At 58.3% G+C, this 17,827-nt stretch overlaps 1 protein-coding gene across 1 annotated transcript; it reads right to left on the reverse strand.

Moving 5' to 3' along the window:
• Positions 1 to 865: 865 nt before the first annotated feature.
• On the reverse strand, positions 866 to 17,737 carry EPN1 (epsin 1). Its single transcript, XM_046681552.1, is given in 12 exon segments — positions 866 to 1,476; positions 1,585 to 1,842; positions 3,081 to 3,167; positions 3,338 to 3,377; positions 3,379 to 3,449; positions 4,044 to 4,347; positions 5,763 to 5,846; positions 6,471 to 6,545; positions 6,920 to 7,044; positions 9,619 to 9,868; positions 14,117 to 14,376; positions 17,516 to 17,737. Coding segments are annotated over 11 exon segments (1,731 nt in total). The 5' UTR covers positions 14,345 to 14,376; positions 17,516 to 17,737; the 3' UTR covers positions 866 to 1,267.
• Between the last annotated feature and the right edge of the window lie 90 nt (positions 17,738 to 17,827).

Raw genomic sequence — 17,827 nt, forward strand, 5'->3', positions numbered from 1 at the left:
GGGCAGGAACAGAGGCTGCCTGACCCAGGGTACCCAGACTCCAGCACAGCCTTCCCCCCAGGGCCTTGGAACCCAAGGTGTAAAATGATTCACTGAGGGAATGAATCTCACAGTCAAGACCTGACCCCAGGTGTATGGGAAGGAAGCCCCACACGGAAGGTCCCCATCCCCAAGGGCCCCTGGGCTGCAGGGCCTGGAACAAGTTGACATCCATCTGTTCAAGGGGATGACAGCAGAACCCGCCTTGCTGGTTGGTCTGTGGATTCAGTGGGGTCCAGCACAGCGAAGGAACACAGACGGCAAACAGGTGGCCCCCAGTGACCCCTCAGCTCCACCAGCAAAGGCTGAGGTTTCCAAGGAGTGCTGGGTGGACCAATGGCACCTGTGGTGGTATTGGGTAGACGAGGGCCCCTGCACTGGGCACGTACAGTGACAGCTGTGCCATGTGTTGAGTACACGTCATCTCTCAGCATTAACTCTTATCACTGTTCTCATGGATGTCTAACCGAACCCTGGATAACCCCTGACCTCAACATGATGCCCATTGGCCACAAGTGTCTGTCTGAAAAGACCCAAAGGACCTCATCAGCTCTCCAGTGGGCCCCCTGAAGCCTGAGTGTCTGGGCCGGCTCCTACCCTTCCTAAGCGGTGAGCGGCGGGCCCTGAGCAGGCTACAGCTGCGACAGGCTCCCCTCCAGCCCACAACACAGCCCACCCCCGTGGAAGCTGAGGTCGGGGAAATCCAGGCTTCTGAGATAGAGGCGCTGGCTGCCAGCTGCCCCCAAGAGGCCAGTGGTTTTGGAGCCCTGGGTCCCCCAGGTGAATAGGGTCTTGTGAACCACGAATGGGACTTGGGGAAGCCACACCCGTGAGAATTGCCATTTATTCCCAAAGTTGCCAAAATCATCACCAAGGATTCACCGAGGGGTATGTGAGGGGGAGGAGGCTCAAACACTGATTGAGGGGCCCATCAGGAGCTGAAGGGAGGGAGAAAGAGCAGGGGCCCCCAGCTGTCCTCCCCTTTCTAATGCCATGGGAAGGGGTCCTCCTCCGTCCAGCACCTCTCCCCATCCCCCTTGTCCAGTTTCTCCCCCGGGAAGTGGGGCAGGGGAACGTAGGAAGAGGGTGTAGTGTGAGTGGGCCCCAGGAGGGGAAGGGCGCTGGGGTGGGGGCAGGGTCCCCCGCTTCACATGCACTCACAACACTGGTCTCCCAGGGAGCAGACAGGGGGAGGCTGGGCCAGGCCGAGTCCCCCTCCCGCCCTGGATTATAGGAGGAAGGGATTAGTGTTGGTGGCTGGGGGGCCTGGGGGCATCATGGGGGGCAGCCCGGGGCCCCCGCCAAGGGGAGAGATGTATGTCGGTGGCGCTCCAGGGACTGGGGGCACAGGGCTGAGGCGGAGCTGGTTCAGGGTGAGCGTCGCAGGGGGCGCGGGCTGGAAGGGGTTGGTGATGGAGGGGCCGGTGGCTGGGGCTCCTGCAGGGAGAGAAGAGCAGAGAGATGCACAGACCAGAGTCAAGGGTCTTCCTGGGTGGGAGGTTGGCTGGCAGGACCAGCGTCCCTGCTCCGGGAGGCCACACTCACCACTCGGCAGGAAGGGGTTGGAGGACTTGGCTCCTGGCGGCGTGGGGCCCGGCCGGCTCACCAGGGAGTCCAGGTCAACGAGCGCTGCGTTGGGCCCCAGGAATGACTCCGGTGTCTTCCGAGTGGGCGGCGTGGGCGTTGGGGCGGCTGCAGGTGGGGGGCTCCCCACAGCCTCAGCCAGAGAGCCCCCGACCCCACTCATGTCAAATGCCCCAGGGCTGTGGGCGGGTACCTCTCCAGCAAGCAGCTCCAGCTCCCCTGGAAGGAGCCAGAGAGGGGGCTCAGGGTGGAGATGGGCACGGGAGACCTCAAAAAGGAGACCTGCAGCACCGTGTGGCAGAGCCCAGGGTCCAAACCAGGTGAGTCTGATGCCAAGGACAAATGTTGAAGGAACACTATCTGACAAGCTGCAGGGCAGTGAGCGAGCGGAAAAACCACCAACGGATGGAACTCAGCAACAGAAGGAAGCAGGACGGACGGCTTACAGGATGTTCACACAGGCCCACAAAATCCTCACCTGTGCCACAGTCCCCACAGAAACCGCAGGGTGGAGGAGCAGTGGCAGGTGCCAAGGATTCCAGCAGGCTGGGTGACAGTTGCTGGTTTGAGGTCTGATTGGTTTTTTCAAAAAATAAATTTAAGAATCTTATCTAATGTTGAATAAAAGCACAAATTTGAGTGGGAATAAAAAAAAAAGCCTGGAAGAATGCAGACTGCAGACTGGCCGGTAACTTAAGGTCCCCCTGGGGTGAGGGAGGAGGGCCGCCTGGTGCCACGGCTCCTCCCTGCGCGGCGAAGGCCCTAATTGGTCCCGAGGTATTTCTGCTTCCATAAAAGTCTGCTCCACTCAAAAAGAGACAAAAGGGACCAAAGAGAACATCACCAGCGGTGGGAAAACAGACACTGGGTGTCTCCTGGTAAGAGACTGCGACAAGATCCCCCAATACCATGCAGACTCTGCCGGGAGACAGGCGCTAAGCTACCCCGGGAAGAGGGCGCCAACAGGCAGGATGTCCAAACGTCCACTGCAGACGGGACTCTGGGCAGGAAATCTGCCCTGCGCCCTGGACACCAGGGGCAGGTGAGGCAAGGCAGTGCTGTCCCCTGCCCGTTCAGCCACTGCATGGCTGGCGACACAGGGCAGAGCCAGCCTGGCTGTCACCGGGGAGTCTGGAGCGCACTGAAATGTCCCAGGGGGACAAAGAACGGTCAGAGATCAGCACTTGGGGAAGCCTGAGGAAGGGAATTCTTTGTATAGTTTTTGCAACTTTTCTCTAACTCTGAATTATTTTGAAACAAAATTAAAACTTTTTTAAAGAGAAGCGGATGATCAATATACCTCATTAAATGTTAAATAAAAAAAAGATGGATGTGGGGTCTGCCCTGGGGCTGCATGCTATCCCACTGAGCTCTTAACCATGGTGCCCACCCATCTGGTGCGGGGGCTCCTCGGGAGCCAGGTGCCTGGGGTCCCTGGGGCGGGGTGGGGGGCTCACCCGTGCTGCTGCCAGAGGGCGGCAGGGCCGTGCGCAGTCGGTCAAAGTCAGAGAACTCATCAGGCTCCGCGTCAAACCCCGAGACTGCTGTGGGAGTCAGGATGTACACACAGCTCCCCAGGGGGCTTGCCTCGCACCCACCCCCCGAAGTCCAGGCTTCGGGCCCCTCCCCCACTCAGGACTCAGACGACCAGACTCTTCTCACTCTCACTTGCACACACACACACTTGGGCCCCTTCCCTGCACCCGCCCAGTACCTGCGGTGCCATTGGTGCTGGGCTTGGCAGGTGACCCCCCCCCAGGGGTCCGAGAAGGCCGGGGCCGGGGCCCAGGGGTCAGAAGCCGAGGGTCCGCCAACTGGGGCCCCACCTGGGTGAGGAAGGAGGCATGTGAGGGGCTGGCGGCCTCACCTGCCAGTCGGTTGGGACTCTGTCTCCTCTGGACCTGCGGCTGCTCACAAACAAAAAGCCCCCCCTCCAGCCCCACTTCCAGGCCCACCTTTCCCCCCAAGGATGGCTAGGGCCCCACAGCTAGGCATCCGAGAGGCTTTGGGCCCAGCCCCAGCCAGCCTCTCCGCCTCATCGCCACGTTCCAGCCATGGGCGCTCACACTGCTCCCCGCCCACCAGATCAAATCGCCAAGGCCCCCAATCATGCTCCCCCAAGTCCCGAGGAGCACCCAGCCCCTTCACAGCCTGCCCACCCCCAGGCTTAGAGCCACTTTACCCAGACTTGGCCCAGCAGCCTGCCCCTGCCACACTCGCCAGTGCCCTTCCTGCTGTCCCTCAAGGCCTCCCTGCCCCGCCCTCTGCTGGGCTGTCTGATCTGACCCTCTCCTCCTCGGGGTCCCTGAAGCATCCCCACAGCTGCCTGTCACCCGCTTAGCTATGTTTGCCTCTGTCCCCACGGCATGCCCAGGACAGCACACCGGGCCTGGGGGCCAGGGCAGGCAGCTGGCACTCACCGTCTGAGCTCCCCCACGGGTCGGGCGTGGGCCCCTCTCCAGCTGCAGGGGCCTGGGTCCCACCCCAAGGGTCAACCGGGGGCCCTGAGGGGGCAGCAGGCCTCCAGGGGTCCCCCGAGGCCGGTGTGGGAGCAGGGCCACCCCAGGGATCAGCAGCCGGAGGGACAGGAGGTCCCCCCCAAGGGTCTGAGGTGGGGGCAGCCGTGGGGACAGCAGCCGCCATGGGCCCTGGGCCCCCCCAGGGGTCTGAGGCTGGCGGAGGAGCTGGGGCCGTGAAGACGTCAGCGAGATCCATGAGGGACGACTGTGGGGAGGAAAGGAGAGAAAGCATGAGCGGGCGAGCAGGACAGTCCTGGGGCTCAGAGAGGGGGCCGTAAGGAGGAGACAGCTGCAGAACAAGAGAGGGAAGTGGGAGCTGGGATGTCACGGGGGAGGGAGCCCCGCAGCCAGCTAGGGGCTGCCAGGGGACTGGGCGTCCAGAGACTGCGGGACAGGAAGCAGAGGCCATGCCACCCACTGCTCCAGTCCACTCCCGCTCTGTCCACCTCCCCCATGCGCTCCTGCCCAGTCCTCCACCAAAACACCAAGAGCCCCAACCTGGTCTCGTCCCGCCCTCACCCCTCCATCCACTCTGCACAGCAACCAGGCAGCCCTTCCACATCACTGGCCCGATTCCCATTGCTGCCCCCAAGGTCCCCAAACAAACGCAGTGAGGACAGAGGCCAAAGCCAGCCCCTCTGAGACCTGCACGTGCTGGCCCCACACCCTCCGGGAAGCCTTCATTGAGCTGCCCACCTAAGTTGGCAGGGCGATCCCAGGTCACCCTGAGCATGCCTGACCTGAGGCCTGGCACATATTCCACCTCACTGCGTGCTCCAGGCTTGCCAGCAATGCACAGGCACTAATACAAGCACACGCAACTGCCTCATGTCCTGGAGGGGTGCCAGAGTCCCCATCCCTCTGGATGTGGAGGTACTCCCACAACCCACACTCCCCTCCCCAGGATGGCATGAGGCCCCGAAGCCCTGGAGCCATCTTCCTCCAGGACCCTTCTGAACTGTTCTGTCCCAGTCGGCCTGAGCTTTTCTACCACAGCCATACTGTGGCTAATTAGCTGGCCATGAGCTGTCTGCTGCCTCCCACAGGAGGGTATCTGCGTCCCCTCCCCTTGATACTGAGCCCGCCTTATGGCCCATGTCTACCATCCGGGAGAACAGCTGTGCTGTGAAGACACTCGAGACACCCACAGTGACCAGTGTCAGGCCACGGGAAGAGGACAGAGGACAAGGCCCACTTGGACGCCCCAGCCCTGTGGGTGACCTCAGTCATGACCCGTGGAGCTGAGCCCTGTCCACCCCCAGACCCAAGAGAAAAGAGGAAGCAGCATGCTGTAGAAGCCACAGGGTCTGTGAAAGCCTGCTACCTGGCTGCAGGAATCTGAAAAGCTGCTGAAATGACGGCTGTCTGTCTCCACTGGGCGAGTGGAGGCCCCAGGAGAGGAGTGGTCACACCCAGCGCCCAGTGCTCAGGCCCTGCTCTGTGCACCTTCCCCGTCCTCACACAGCTGCAGGAGAGAAGGCTGCAGGCGCCAGCCCCACCCAAGGCCCTGGCAGGCGGGAGGAATGGTGGATGACAGAGCCAAGGAGCACAGGTGGACAGGACAGAGTGCCCGGAGGGCAGGGGGCATGGTGAGAGCCACACCTGGCCCGCCACACTCACCTCCTCCTGGCCCCCTGTCTCCCTCTTGCTCTCTTCTATGGCCATCTGCAGCCTCAGGTCGTCCCCGCGGCGGATCCGCTCTTCCTGTTTGGGCCGCAGAAGGAGGCGGTAGAGGGAGGGTCAGAATCTGAGCAACGGGGCCAACACTGCCCACACCCTGTCGACTGGACGACCCCTGAGAACCTTCTCCTACCCAAACAAAGGCAACTGAAAATTAAAATGGGATGTGGACAATGTGTGGGATGGGGTGGGACACAGGGTCGCAGGCCCGGGCAGAGGACGGGGAAGAGGGCATGGTCTGGGGGATGAGGACTCAGGGGTGCCGTGCGGGGACAGGCCAGGCCCCGTGCTGCTCGGACAGGCTTGGGAAGCAGGGGACCAGGGAGGACAGGCTCTCCTGCCCGGGCACCTGACCCAGGTGATTTCTGCACTGGGTGGAGATGATCAAGGCCTGGGCTGCGAGGGAGGGAGAGGAAAAGGCCCCCTCACCACCTGGAGCAGCTATAAGGCATCTGCTTCACGGACCGGGGGTCCATCTGAGGACCTGTTGGATACAAGGTCCTACAACTGAAAATGCTGCAGTGTGAACGTGTGTGAACTCCAGACAGGCAGTGGGGTGGGGGCAGGGGCCCTTGAGGAAGGTGCAAGGGGGCAGGGATCTGGGGAGGGTCTGCGGAGAGCCCGAGCGGGCGGGCAGGCTGCTCTGACCTTATCGTGTTCCTCACGGCTCAAACTAAGGGCCAGCTGGAGCTGGACGTCATCCTCAGGGCCGCAGGACGGGGGCTGGGGGAGAGAGAGTGTGAGGGGGCGGGCAGGGGCGGGGCAGCAGGGGAAGAGATAGAGAGAGAGAGAGAGACCCACAGAGCCAGGGCAGGACAGACAGAAGGTCACCCAACTGGTGAGGGGCAGGCAAAGACACAAGCACGGGGCAGGGGCGGGACAAGCGAGCGTCCAGGGAGGAAGGCCAGGGGAATCCCCAGGACGAGGGCAGAGGGAGAAGACCAGGTCAGAGGGCGAGCAGAGAAGCAGAGAGAGATTGAGACAGAGTTAGAGACAGCAGAGGAAGGAGGGGGCGGGCAGGGCTGAGGGGTGAGGCATGGAGATGGGATGGCAGAACAAAAGTCAAACCCGGCCCGTGCCCCACCAGGCCCTGGTACCTGGTCAGCCTCCTCCTTGCTCATGGCCAGGGCCAGCTGCAGCTGCAGCTCCTCCTCCCCGCTGCTCTGTGGCCACGCCTGCTCCGCCTCGGGTGGGGGCCCCGAGCCCACGGCTGCCGAGGAGGCTGGCAGGGGGACAGTCGGTGAGCAGACGGGAGGGGAAGAGGGGAACCCCACAGCCCAGATGACCAGGCTTCTGCTTCCTGGCTGGCAGACTCTGAAATCCCCCAATTCCCTCGGGCCAGGCCCTCCCACCCCCAAGACTCCCATGGGGACCCAGACACCAGCTTCCTCAGGAAAGAAGGGGTGAGGAGTGCAGGGTCCCAGGGTCCTGAGGGCGGGGACACAAACTGGGCTCCCTGTGTTTATCCAGCCCTGGGGAATGGGGGAGGTGCAGGCAGCCCTGCCCAGGGTCAGGGAAGGACAGTCCTGCTGGCCCAGGAGCAAAAGTCTGCTGATAAACAGGGAGGGGCTTCAGGAACCTCGGAACCTGTGCCCTAGGTTCCAACGCTACATGAGCACAGGGGACTCCTTGGTGCCTTGGGGCCTGTCACAGGGCCTCATGGGGACAAAGGTCCTTCCTCCCTGGTCTCCAGGCCAGGAAAGCTCCCAGGTTGGGAGACCAGGGCCTCAGTTTCCAGGGCTGGTAAGAACTGTGGCTATGGCAGGGACCGGCTGGGCATGCAGAGAGGAACAGCACCTGCCCCACCCACCAGCCCCCAACCCCATCCTATGTGTGGCTGGGACAAGCGGTGACCAGCCAGAGTGACAAATGAGGAAGGGATGGAGACAGAATGGGAAGGAAGGGGGCGTAGGTGAGGCTAACAGAGGCAGAGGACCAGCTGAGCTGGGGGGACCACCCTGCGCCTCCCGCCTGACCTCTGACTTTGTGGGTAAACAAAGACGCCAAGGCAGCACCACCCTCCACCACCCAACACTGGGAACCGGGTCTCCAAGCTCCCCGCGCCCCGTCGGCCTCTCTCAGTGTCTCAGGAACGTGTTCCAGGAGGGGGTCAGCAAACGGGCGGGCAGCCACAGCCTGCTCAGCTCAGCCCAAGAGACAAGAAGGAGTTTCGTGTTTTTAAGTGGTTGCGGAGAGAAAAAAAAAAAATCAAAAGATGAGTAATATGTCAAGACATGAAAAGTATGCAAAATTAAAAACTCAGGGGCTGAGAATAAAGTCGGAGCGGCGCAGAGCCAGGCCCCCTCACTCATTTACACAGGAGGCAACCACGTGCGGGTGAAGCGAAAACACCGACCCTCCAGCCACCACAGAGGCCATTCCGTGACCCTGAGTCCAGGAGGTCCCCGTGCTAACACGCCATCCTCCCACAGGCCCCAGCTCCTGTGCCACCCAAGTGTCCCGGCTTCCTTCTCTCCACTTCACTCCCTCTCCTTGAAATGCCAGCTTCTGTGGCCCTGGGCAAGGATGAGCCTCAAGCCCCCAGCGGTGTCCAAGATGTCCCTGAGCAGGGGCACCAGATAGTGACCCAGACACGACAGGTCCTGCAAAACGCCCAGCCATCCCCCAACAAGCCGGGCTCCTGGGGGTCTGTCCTGCAGGCCCAGGCGACTCTGCCTCCAGGTGAGGCTCATCGTCCCACTTCTCTCCACCCCCGACTGCCACCTGCTAACACCACCTCCCATCACCTGCAAACTGCATCTGTCTCCTAAACGCTGCCTGCTTCCCCTGCCCCGGTCCGTGGGCGGCCAGGCCAATCTTGGGCAGTAACGGGACGTCAACCCTCCTCAAACCTGCCAGTGACTTCCCGCTGCACTCACGACACCATTTCTATGTTTTTAGCTGTGACACACACCCCCTTCCCTAGATAAAACGCTTTTCCCAGCACCACTCAGGACCTGCCTGCCCATCTGTATAACAAAACGTTTCACGAGACCCAGCTCAGCCTCACAATGTGGGCCGTGCTCTGATTTTCTATTTCCTCCATTTCCACTGGCTTTTTTAAATGCAGGTCGTCCACCACCTACGGACGACTTTTTAAAACTCTTAAGAGCAGGCTCTGCAGGCTCAGCCTGCAGTCGACTCTCCCCACCCAGCACACTGGCCTTCTTTCTGTGCCTCGTGCAGCCCCCTCACTGCCCTGGCACCACCTGTTTCCTGTGCCTGGCACGGCCAGATGGAAAGACGGCTCCCTCACGTACCAGTGTACATGTCCCCTCCTCAAAGGGCTGTCCCAAACCATGGATCTTGGGGACCCCCCTCTGGGTCACATTCCCTCTCTCGGGCACTGACCGCTCTCAGACAGGACAGTGGGTGCGCCTGTCTGGCAGCTCGAGGGCCCAGGCTGAGGGCAGGGGCACACCTGGGTGTAGGAGGCACTTGGTTAATATCTGTGGGTGAACGGGCCAACATTTCTCAGTTCTAGGGCCCCACGGCGAGCAGGAAGGGGATGGCAGTTGCAGGGGAGGCTCTAGGAAAAGGGAAGGGCCCAAGTGAGCCTGCCAGACAAGGACCCCAGGGTGAGGAGGGGGAAAGGAGGGAGCAAGGAGGTGAAAGCCTGAATTTGGAACTCTGAGTCCTGCCGGCCAGGAAGGTGGGACACCGGGCACCTGGGCAGGAGGAGAGGAGGCCCAGATCCTCGGCCAGCAGGGCCTTCAAGGAGAGAGACGGGAAGGGTAAGGCTGGGAGGGATAGCGAGGAGGGGGAGATGGGACCCTTCTGAACGGCGGGGCCTCACCCGTGGCAGTCTGCGCCAGCTTCTCCTTCGTCTTGAGCGCGTGGGCGCGCTCCTCCCGCAGCCGGTCCTCATCACGCAGCAGGGCCACCAGCTGTTTGGCCTTCTCGCGCACATTCACACCCTGGTCCTTGCCGTCACGGTCCACATACTGGAAGTCCTTCAGTGTCTGCACAGCATACATGTTCTCCTTGCACTGCTGTGACACACGCTCTGAGCCAGTCTTGATGAGGTACTCCATCAGTGTCATGGCCTGTGGGGCCAGGGGCACACCGGGTCAATCACATGGCCACTGGGATTCAGGTCCCATCACCAACCCACATGTCACCAGCGGGTGGATGAACAAACGTGCCCATCCACACAATGGTGTACTACACGGCCATGGAAAGGAACGAAGCACTGGGACATGCTAGCACTTGGATGAACCGTGGAGACATGATGCTGAACGAAAGAAGCCAGATGCCAAAGAGCACACAGTGTGTGATTCCATTCACATGGCAGGTCCAGGATGGGTAAATCCATACAGAAAGCAGAATGTGGTTGCCAGGGGTTAGGGGTTTGGGGGTGACTCTTAATGGGTATAGGGTTTCTGTCTGGGGTCATGAAAATATTGTCGAATTAGAAAGAGCCAATGGTTGCACAACACTGTGAATGCGCTTAATGCCGCTGAAGTGTACACTTTCAAAGGACGGCCGTATGGCATGTGATCTACGTATCTCTCAAGAAAAACATATAAAAGGGGAAATGGCAACTGCTGTCCCTGCAGCCCCCCCTGGGCATGGCTGAGCGGTGCAGACCCACCTCTGCTTCTTTAAAATGAAAATCTACACCAGCATGGCGAAAATGGCCTGCTTGTTAAATCACGTTCAAGAGTACCCCAGCACCAAAGATGTCAGAGTGCTTCCTCTCTTGTTCTCTAAGTTTGAAATGTGTTGTCATTTAAGTGTAAAACTTCACTCCGCGATGATTAGGGATGACTCTGAAGCTGACACCATGCCCGTGGGACCTGTCCAGGCCTGGGCTCTCTGGGGGAAGATGCGACGTGCTGGGAGCAGTGGGAACAAGAGGCCAGGGAGGAAGGAACACTCTCCAGCATCTTGTGCATTTTATGACATAAGAACAAGCTCTCCTTTCAACAAGTTAAAATTAAACAGAAAACACAGGGAAGGCGTGTGTGGTCTCGGCCCAGGCTGAGGCCGGCCTGGGGAGCGAGATGAGGGTCACAACTCCTTGCAGACTCCAAAGAAGGTCGTGGCCACTGTCCACGGAAAAGGACACATCTGAGACACTGCAAATGATTCCAGGGGCTTCACGGAGCCCCCAAAAACCACCCAGGGCTCCATGGTCTGGAGTAGAATGAAACACTGCAGAGAGGAGCCAGCCATCCCGGCTAAGCTCTCTGAACTGCTGTGACATTTGCCAGGGAACCCTGCTGAATGTCATGAATGTCTCCCCAGACTTCTGAGGGAGCTAGATCTGGATCTGGCACGGCTTCCTGAAGGTGTGTTAACAGTATTTACCTCTGTAATCAGAGATTAGTCTTTAACTGGCCCCGAGGTGTTTACGCGTCCAAGAGAAAGGAAAGAACAACATCACCCCCAAGGGAGAGGCACACTTCAGGACTCCTAGGGCAGTTGCGTGCTGAAGTTCAGACTCTTCCCAGTGCAGACCAGAAAGACCGCATGCACCACATGTAGAACTCCCACAGCGGGGGGTTATACCAACGGTCAGGCGACGTGGAACCAACAAACACCAGATAAACCACCTCACCACAGCCTGGGCCGGGCCGTACGCCAAATGAATTATGAAGACTTTTGTTTTCAGAGCTCTGGGACTTTGGAACTGCAGTCAAAAAGACTGCGAACCCGGAAATAACCCAAACACCCATCAAAGGTGAAATGCACACGTATAAAAAGTGGTGTGTTCATGTGATGGGAATGCCACACACGGCAATAAAAACAAATAAATGAACAGCTCCTCTGTGCATCAACCTCCCAGAGGCCACAGTGAGCAAAGGAAGCATACACAAAGGACCGCGTGCTGCACACGCCCATGTGATGTAGTTCTAGAACAATCTCAGCAGACAAAGGCAGAGCATGGTGCCTCTGGGGCAGGGGCGTCATGAGTGAGCCTCCTGGGGGCCGGAAACATCCTCTATCTCCATCTGAGTGAGCAGGTGTGCACACAGGTAAGAGCTAACTGGGTTGTACATTCACGATGTAGGCCTCGGCGTAAAGTGTACAACTCTTTTTAAAAGTGGCAACTGGGGGCCAGCCCGGTGGCGCGGCAGTTAAGTGTGCACGTTCTGCCTCTTGGCGGCCCGGGGTTCACCAGTTCGGATCCCAGGTGTAGACATGGCACCACTTGGCACACCACACTGTGGCAGGCGTCCCACATATAAAGTAGAGGAAGATGGGCATGGATGTTAGCTCAGGGCCAGTCTTCCTGAGCAAAAAGAGGAGGACTGGCAGTAGTTAGCTCAGGGCTAATCTTTCTCAAAATAAATAAATAAATAAATAAAATAAAAGTGGGCAACTGGATAGCCCAATAGTCCCTGTTAATTTTTAAAACAGCGTGGTCAAGGCTGTCCCGGACATCAGAATACAAGTTAGTTTAAAATACAGATGAGCAAACATTTTCTGTAAAGGGCCATGTGATAAATATTCCAGCTTTTTGGGCCAGGCGGCCCCTGTCCTGACCACTCAGCTCTGCACTGTAGAGCAGAAACAGCCACAGACGAATGGGCACGGCTCCTGCCGACAAAGCTTTATTTACAAAAACAGGTGGGGGGCCAGATTGGGCCCATGGGCTGTAGTTGGCTGACCTCTATTTTAAAAAAGAGACTGAGACCCTGCATTCCTTAGAGAAGGCAGGTGACACGGCATAGAGTCAAGAGGGCAGGCTCCAGGGCCCTCCTCTCAGTCCCACCACATCCTGGCCACCTGGAGCCTCTTTGGGCCTCAGTTTGAAAGAGACAGGAAACGCACTTCCACTGTTCTCAGCGCACAGCAGCACGTCCCTGGCGTCGGTAAGGAAGAACCTGCTGTCTGGGGCCCCTCAGGACTCCCCTGCCCTCCCACCGCCAACCCTCCAGCCCCACTGAGCTTCTCTCCCGTGTCAAGCCCTCCAGGCCCCATCCCTCCTCTTTGCCTCCACACACAGCCTCCCTCGCCCCTTCCCTGATTCTCAGCTGGACAAACCCCACCCAGCCCCTCACAAGAGATGACTGAATAACTGACTCAACATGATTCAGTCGAATCGGGGACCCAACCACGGTTTGTCAGGATGGGCATGGAAACGAGCCAGAGCAAATGGGCCCCAAACCCCTGCTCCAACTGGAAGCAGTGCCACCTCTCCGGGTCTCTGTCTCCTCGTCCTGGAAATGAGGGGACCACCTCCGCCTCCACGTGCCAGGGAGTCCAGCCAGCGCAGGCCCCAGTCCGAGTCCACCGCCACACACAGAACAGGCCCTCAACCAACGTCTACTGAAGAAACAGCAACAAGGACCCCCCCCAACACTCCTAAGCCTCACTCACCGGGCCTGGCCCCAGAGTCAGACCCTGACATGGAGGGAGGCCCAGGGCACGGCCACCTGCCTCAGCCCGTGCCCTCTGCCACTTCTTGACCCAAGGCAGGGACACAAGGGTCCCCACAACAGCAAACAGAAAACCCCCCACTGAGTGCTGCCCACAGACACGTTCCCTTTGCCCAAAGCCTACACCTTGTTCACTGGATTGGAGCATGTGCAAGTGTCGCTGGGGCCAGGAGACAGATCACTTCTGTGGAGGGCACTTTGGCCACATGTATCAAATGACACATGCACGTGTCCTTCGGTGCAAAAATTCCAGTTCTAGAAAATGGCAAACATAAAAGGATGTTCGTGTCCAGTCTCGTTTGTAAAAGCAAAACACTGCAAATGACTTAAAAACTCATCGCCAGGTAGCTGGTCGCGTCCGTTATGATGAACCCCTACAGCAGACTGTGACGCAGCTGTTTAAAGAAAAACTGACAAACCTTTTTATGTCCTGATAGGGAATGATCTCTAAAATACAGTCTGGTTTCCCTTTTTTAAACTAGGGTATAACTTACACATAGTAAAATTCAGTCTCTTAAGTACAGTTCTGAGTTCCGATAACTGCATGTGGCCGTGTAACCACTAATGCAATGAAGATACAGAACAGCTCCATGGCCCCAGATTCCCTGGCGCCGCTATTTGCTTGGACATACACACACAAATCACCCTAGAGGAAGACACAGAAGCTGGGGACACCGGCTACTTCTAAGGTAGAGAACTGGGCTCTGGGCACACAGAGGGACAGACACTCTGCACCTGCTGAGGCCTTCTCAGTGGATGAACTTTGTGAATGTGCCACTTCTTCAAAACTAAGTTTAAACCATAATGCTCAAATTGCCTAAAAAGTTGTTCGTTGCCTTCATTGAATGAGAGAGAGATTTTTACATAAAGACACAGAACTCCAGCTCCTCTCGATAACTAACTGACCTTGTAGACATGTCGCCAGTTCTTGCCGTGGTCATTGAGCCGCTTCCAGATCATGCTCATGATCTCCGAGAAGGCGACAACATTGTACGTGAGGTCGGCGATCTCCGACATGAGGGAGCTGGACGGGCCCCAGGGGTCATTGCTTGTGGCTTCTCGGACCTTGATCTCAGCCTCTGAGTAGTTGTGGACGATGTTCTTCATCTGGCGCCGTAGCGATGAGGTCGACATGGTGGCCAGCAGCAGCGAGGGGGATGTGACCCCTGGGATATGGAGAGATGGGGTGACTTGAGGAGGGAGGCCGCAGCAGGAGCTGGTGGGTCACCGCATCTGAGGAGAGGAGAGAACCTTTGGAAACACAAGTGGGACCTGGGGCCGCCCAGGTTGAACCCCCACCCTCGTGGGGCCCCCCACTGCCCACAGTGTTGAAGAAGAGGTCGTAACCGCAGCCTAGAAGGCTCTGGCCCTGATTAACCTCTGATTTAGTCAACCCATCCATCTTTCAGTTCCTCAAACACGCCCAGCTCCTTCCTGCTTGGGGGCTCTGCTCAGCGAGGCAGAGTGTGCAGTGGCCGATCTCAGGCCCAAGGGTCACACCCCAGCTCAGCACCTCCTAGCCAAGATACCCTGTGTGGGCCGCGAACTCCTGCACCTCAGTTTTCTCCTCTGTAGAATGGGGCCTCGACTGGTAATCCAGAGAGCTGAGGGTACCCAGCTACCAGGAAGTGTGCTATTGACACAGGTGGCCAAGGTCATGAGACGGTCCCCTGCTCTTCCTCTCCATCACCCGGGTCACTCAGTCCCACTCACCCCGAGGGCTCCACTTAGACTTCCCCGATCTTAAACACCTAAATATCGAGGTCATCTTTCCCCAGGGCCTCATCAGTAGACTCAGTGGCCCTCGTGACTTCACACTCATTTTGTCTGCTTCTGTGCCTAAGGCCAACCAGAGAGCCCCATGGGGGCAGAGACCACGTTTGTCTGGACACTGCTCTTCCCATCAGAGGAAGTGTTCCGGAAGAGCCATTCAATAAACAGTGCCAGAAGGAAGGGAAGGAGGGAGGGCAGGAAAAACCTCTGGAGCAGGGGTGGAGAGGGGCAGAATGCACGGCAAAAACAAGGACACACAGGGAGGAGGCTGATGAAGGGAGTAAGGAGATTGGGGGTGGAGCTGTGGATGCCAGCGGGACGCAGTGTCCCAAGGGTAGGGAAGCAGAGGCTCCGGGGAAGAGAGATATGGAAGAGCACAGCCCATCGGCTGGGTCCCAGCTGCGTGCCAGGTGCTGAGCACGAGACGTCCATTATCTCATTTAAGGCTGAGGGTGGTGTTCTAACAGATGAGAGGGGGGCTCACGGAGATTAAACAATTCAGCCAAAGTCATACACTAGGCAAGGCAGCACAGACTCAACTTCAGGCTCACCTGGACTCCACACTTACACTTCTAAATTAACCAGAGCCAAGAGAAGGGTGATGGGAAAGGAACAGAAGGGCGGAAATCGAGCAAATGATGATCACAGCAAGCACTTACACAGCCCTGACCCTGTGCCAAGCGCTCTGAAGTGCCTTACGCAGAGTAACTCAGTTACTCCTCACAACTCCAGGATTCACAGCCACCTCACAAGGGAGGAAACTGAGGCACAGAGAGGTCGACTCCCTTTGCCCCAGGACACATGCCTCACCCCCAGAGCAGCCTGGTTCCAGAGCAGACTCTGACGACCACAGTCCATGGCCTCCCCAACAAGCCACAGATGGAGACTTACTGAGCCCTCCCACGACCTGACTCCCGGGGTAGGCGGCTGGCCCCTGCCTTGAACTCAGGCTGCAAGCCAAGCACCTGGAGACAGATGTGAATAGCTGAAAAGAGATGGTCAGGGTGCCAAGACAGGCCCAGGCAGACACACTAAAAAGAAGAGAAGATGTGACAAGTACAGAGGAGGATGAAAGGAAAGGGAATGAAAGAGACAAGGAGAAAAAGAGGCACAGAGAAACCCGGACAGAGGACCCACCCAGAGACATGGTGAGACAGACAAGACACAAGAAACAGATACAGACACGTGGAAAGATAGTAAGGCAGGAGGACAAAAAGGAAAAAAGGGGACCCTGAAACAAAAAGTGGCAGTAACCTGGGACTGAGAAATAAGACTCAAGAAAAGCGGGATACAACGGAAAGACCACGAAATTTGGGTCCAAATGCTGGCCATCACCTACCAGCAGAGCAACCTTCTTGAGATTCAGTTTACTTAACCTGAACCGAAGGAAAGAATTCCTACCTGGCAGGTTTGTGGGTTAAATAAGATGGGTACATAAAGTGTGTGGCGCCACGCCCCACAGATAGTAGAAGCTCAATCCTCAATAACGTTGGCTGCTGTTATTATCAGAGAGAAAACAGAACACTTCCAAAGAGCGACATCAGAAGATGCGCTATCTCAATTCTGTGTATTTATGCTGAAGTGCGTTAGAAAAAACACTACCGAACTAGCCTGTCAAAGCTAAGATTCCACAGATACTGCTTGGAATGAGATTAAGTTTTTCCAAATAAGTTGATTCACAGAGAAATATTAGACTAAACACAGGACAAATGAAATCGCAAGATTCTCCAAGGAGTACTCAAATGTCCGCTATCACACATTTACGGTGTGGAAGAAAACTCTACAGATAATAAAGGAACCCAGAGCTCCCACTAGTTAGTCACTCACTTACTACTTGCCAGACAGCGTTAAGCACTTTACAGGCATCACCTCCGTTAATGCGCACAGCGGCCCTAGAATGTAGGAACTATGAATACACTATTTTTAAAGACTAGGAAACTGAGGTTTGGAGATAAGTCACCTGCCAAATCTCACAGGCTGGCAGGCAGTGGGCCTCTGACTCCAGAGCTGGGCCCTTCCCACCATAACAGAAACTCAGGAACCTGGGGAAGGGGGCAGATCCCAGACCAAGCACCAGACCCGCGGAGAGGGACTCGGACTTGGAAGACATGAGTACGAGGACAAAAACAAGATGGGAAGACAAGAGAGGGAGGGAGGCACAGCGGCAGAGAGACGGGAGACACCTAGGGCAGTGAAGACACGGAAGCCTGGAGAAGACACGAACATTAATCCTGACCATCAGACACCGAGACACGACAGAGGCAGGACGAGACCCAGGACGGACGCACAGGGACAGCGCTTTGTAAAGACACCAAAACGGACACGGAGACCCGCCACACCGAGGCCCCGACACAGGCCCGCGCGAGACACGGACGCTGACAGACGGAGACAGACGCCGGGGAGACGCGGGCGGTCCAGGCCAACCGGGCGCAGAGACACAAAGGCCGCGGAACGACCGGGGCCGACGAGCGACGGACGCCCGAGCGCCCCCGGCCCGCCGCGCCCCCGGCCCGAGCCCCGGCCCGCGCTCACCTCGGCCCCCTCACGCCGGACTCTGGGGGGTCATGGCGGGCAGCCCCCTGCCCCCGCTCGGCCTCGATGTCGCGGGGCGCGCGCAGGGCCGCGGGTGGCGGACGCGGAGGCTCGCTTGGGCACACGCGCGGACGCACCGAGGGCCGCACGCCGACGGCCCCGCCGGCCCGGCGCCCGGGATGGGCGCGGAGAGCCGGGCAGGGGAGGGGAGCCGCCGAGCGGACGGGAAGCAACCGAAGGAGGCGACGGACCGGAAGCGGAAGTGGCGACGCGACCCGCCCTCCACGCCTCGCTCGGCCCCGGCGGCCTTGC

This window comes from Equus quagga, chromosome 13 (genome assembly GCF_021613505.1).
Source record: "Equus quagga isolate Etosha38 chromosome 13, UCLA_HA_Equagga_1.0, whole genome shotgun sequence".
NCBI lineage: Eukaryota > Metazoa > Chordata > Mammalia > Perissodactyla > Equidae > Equus > Equus quagga.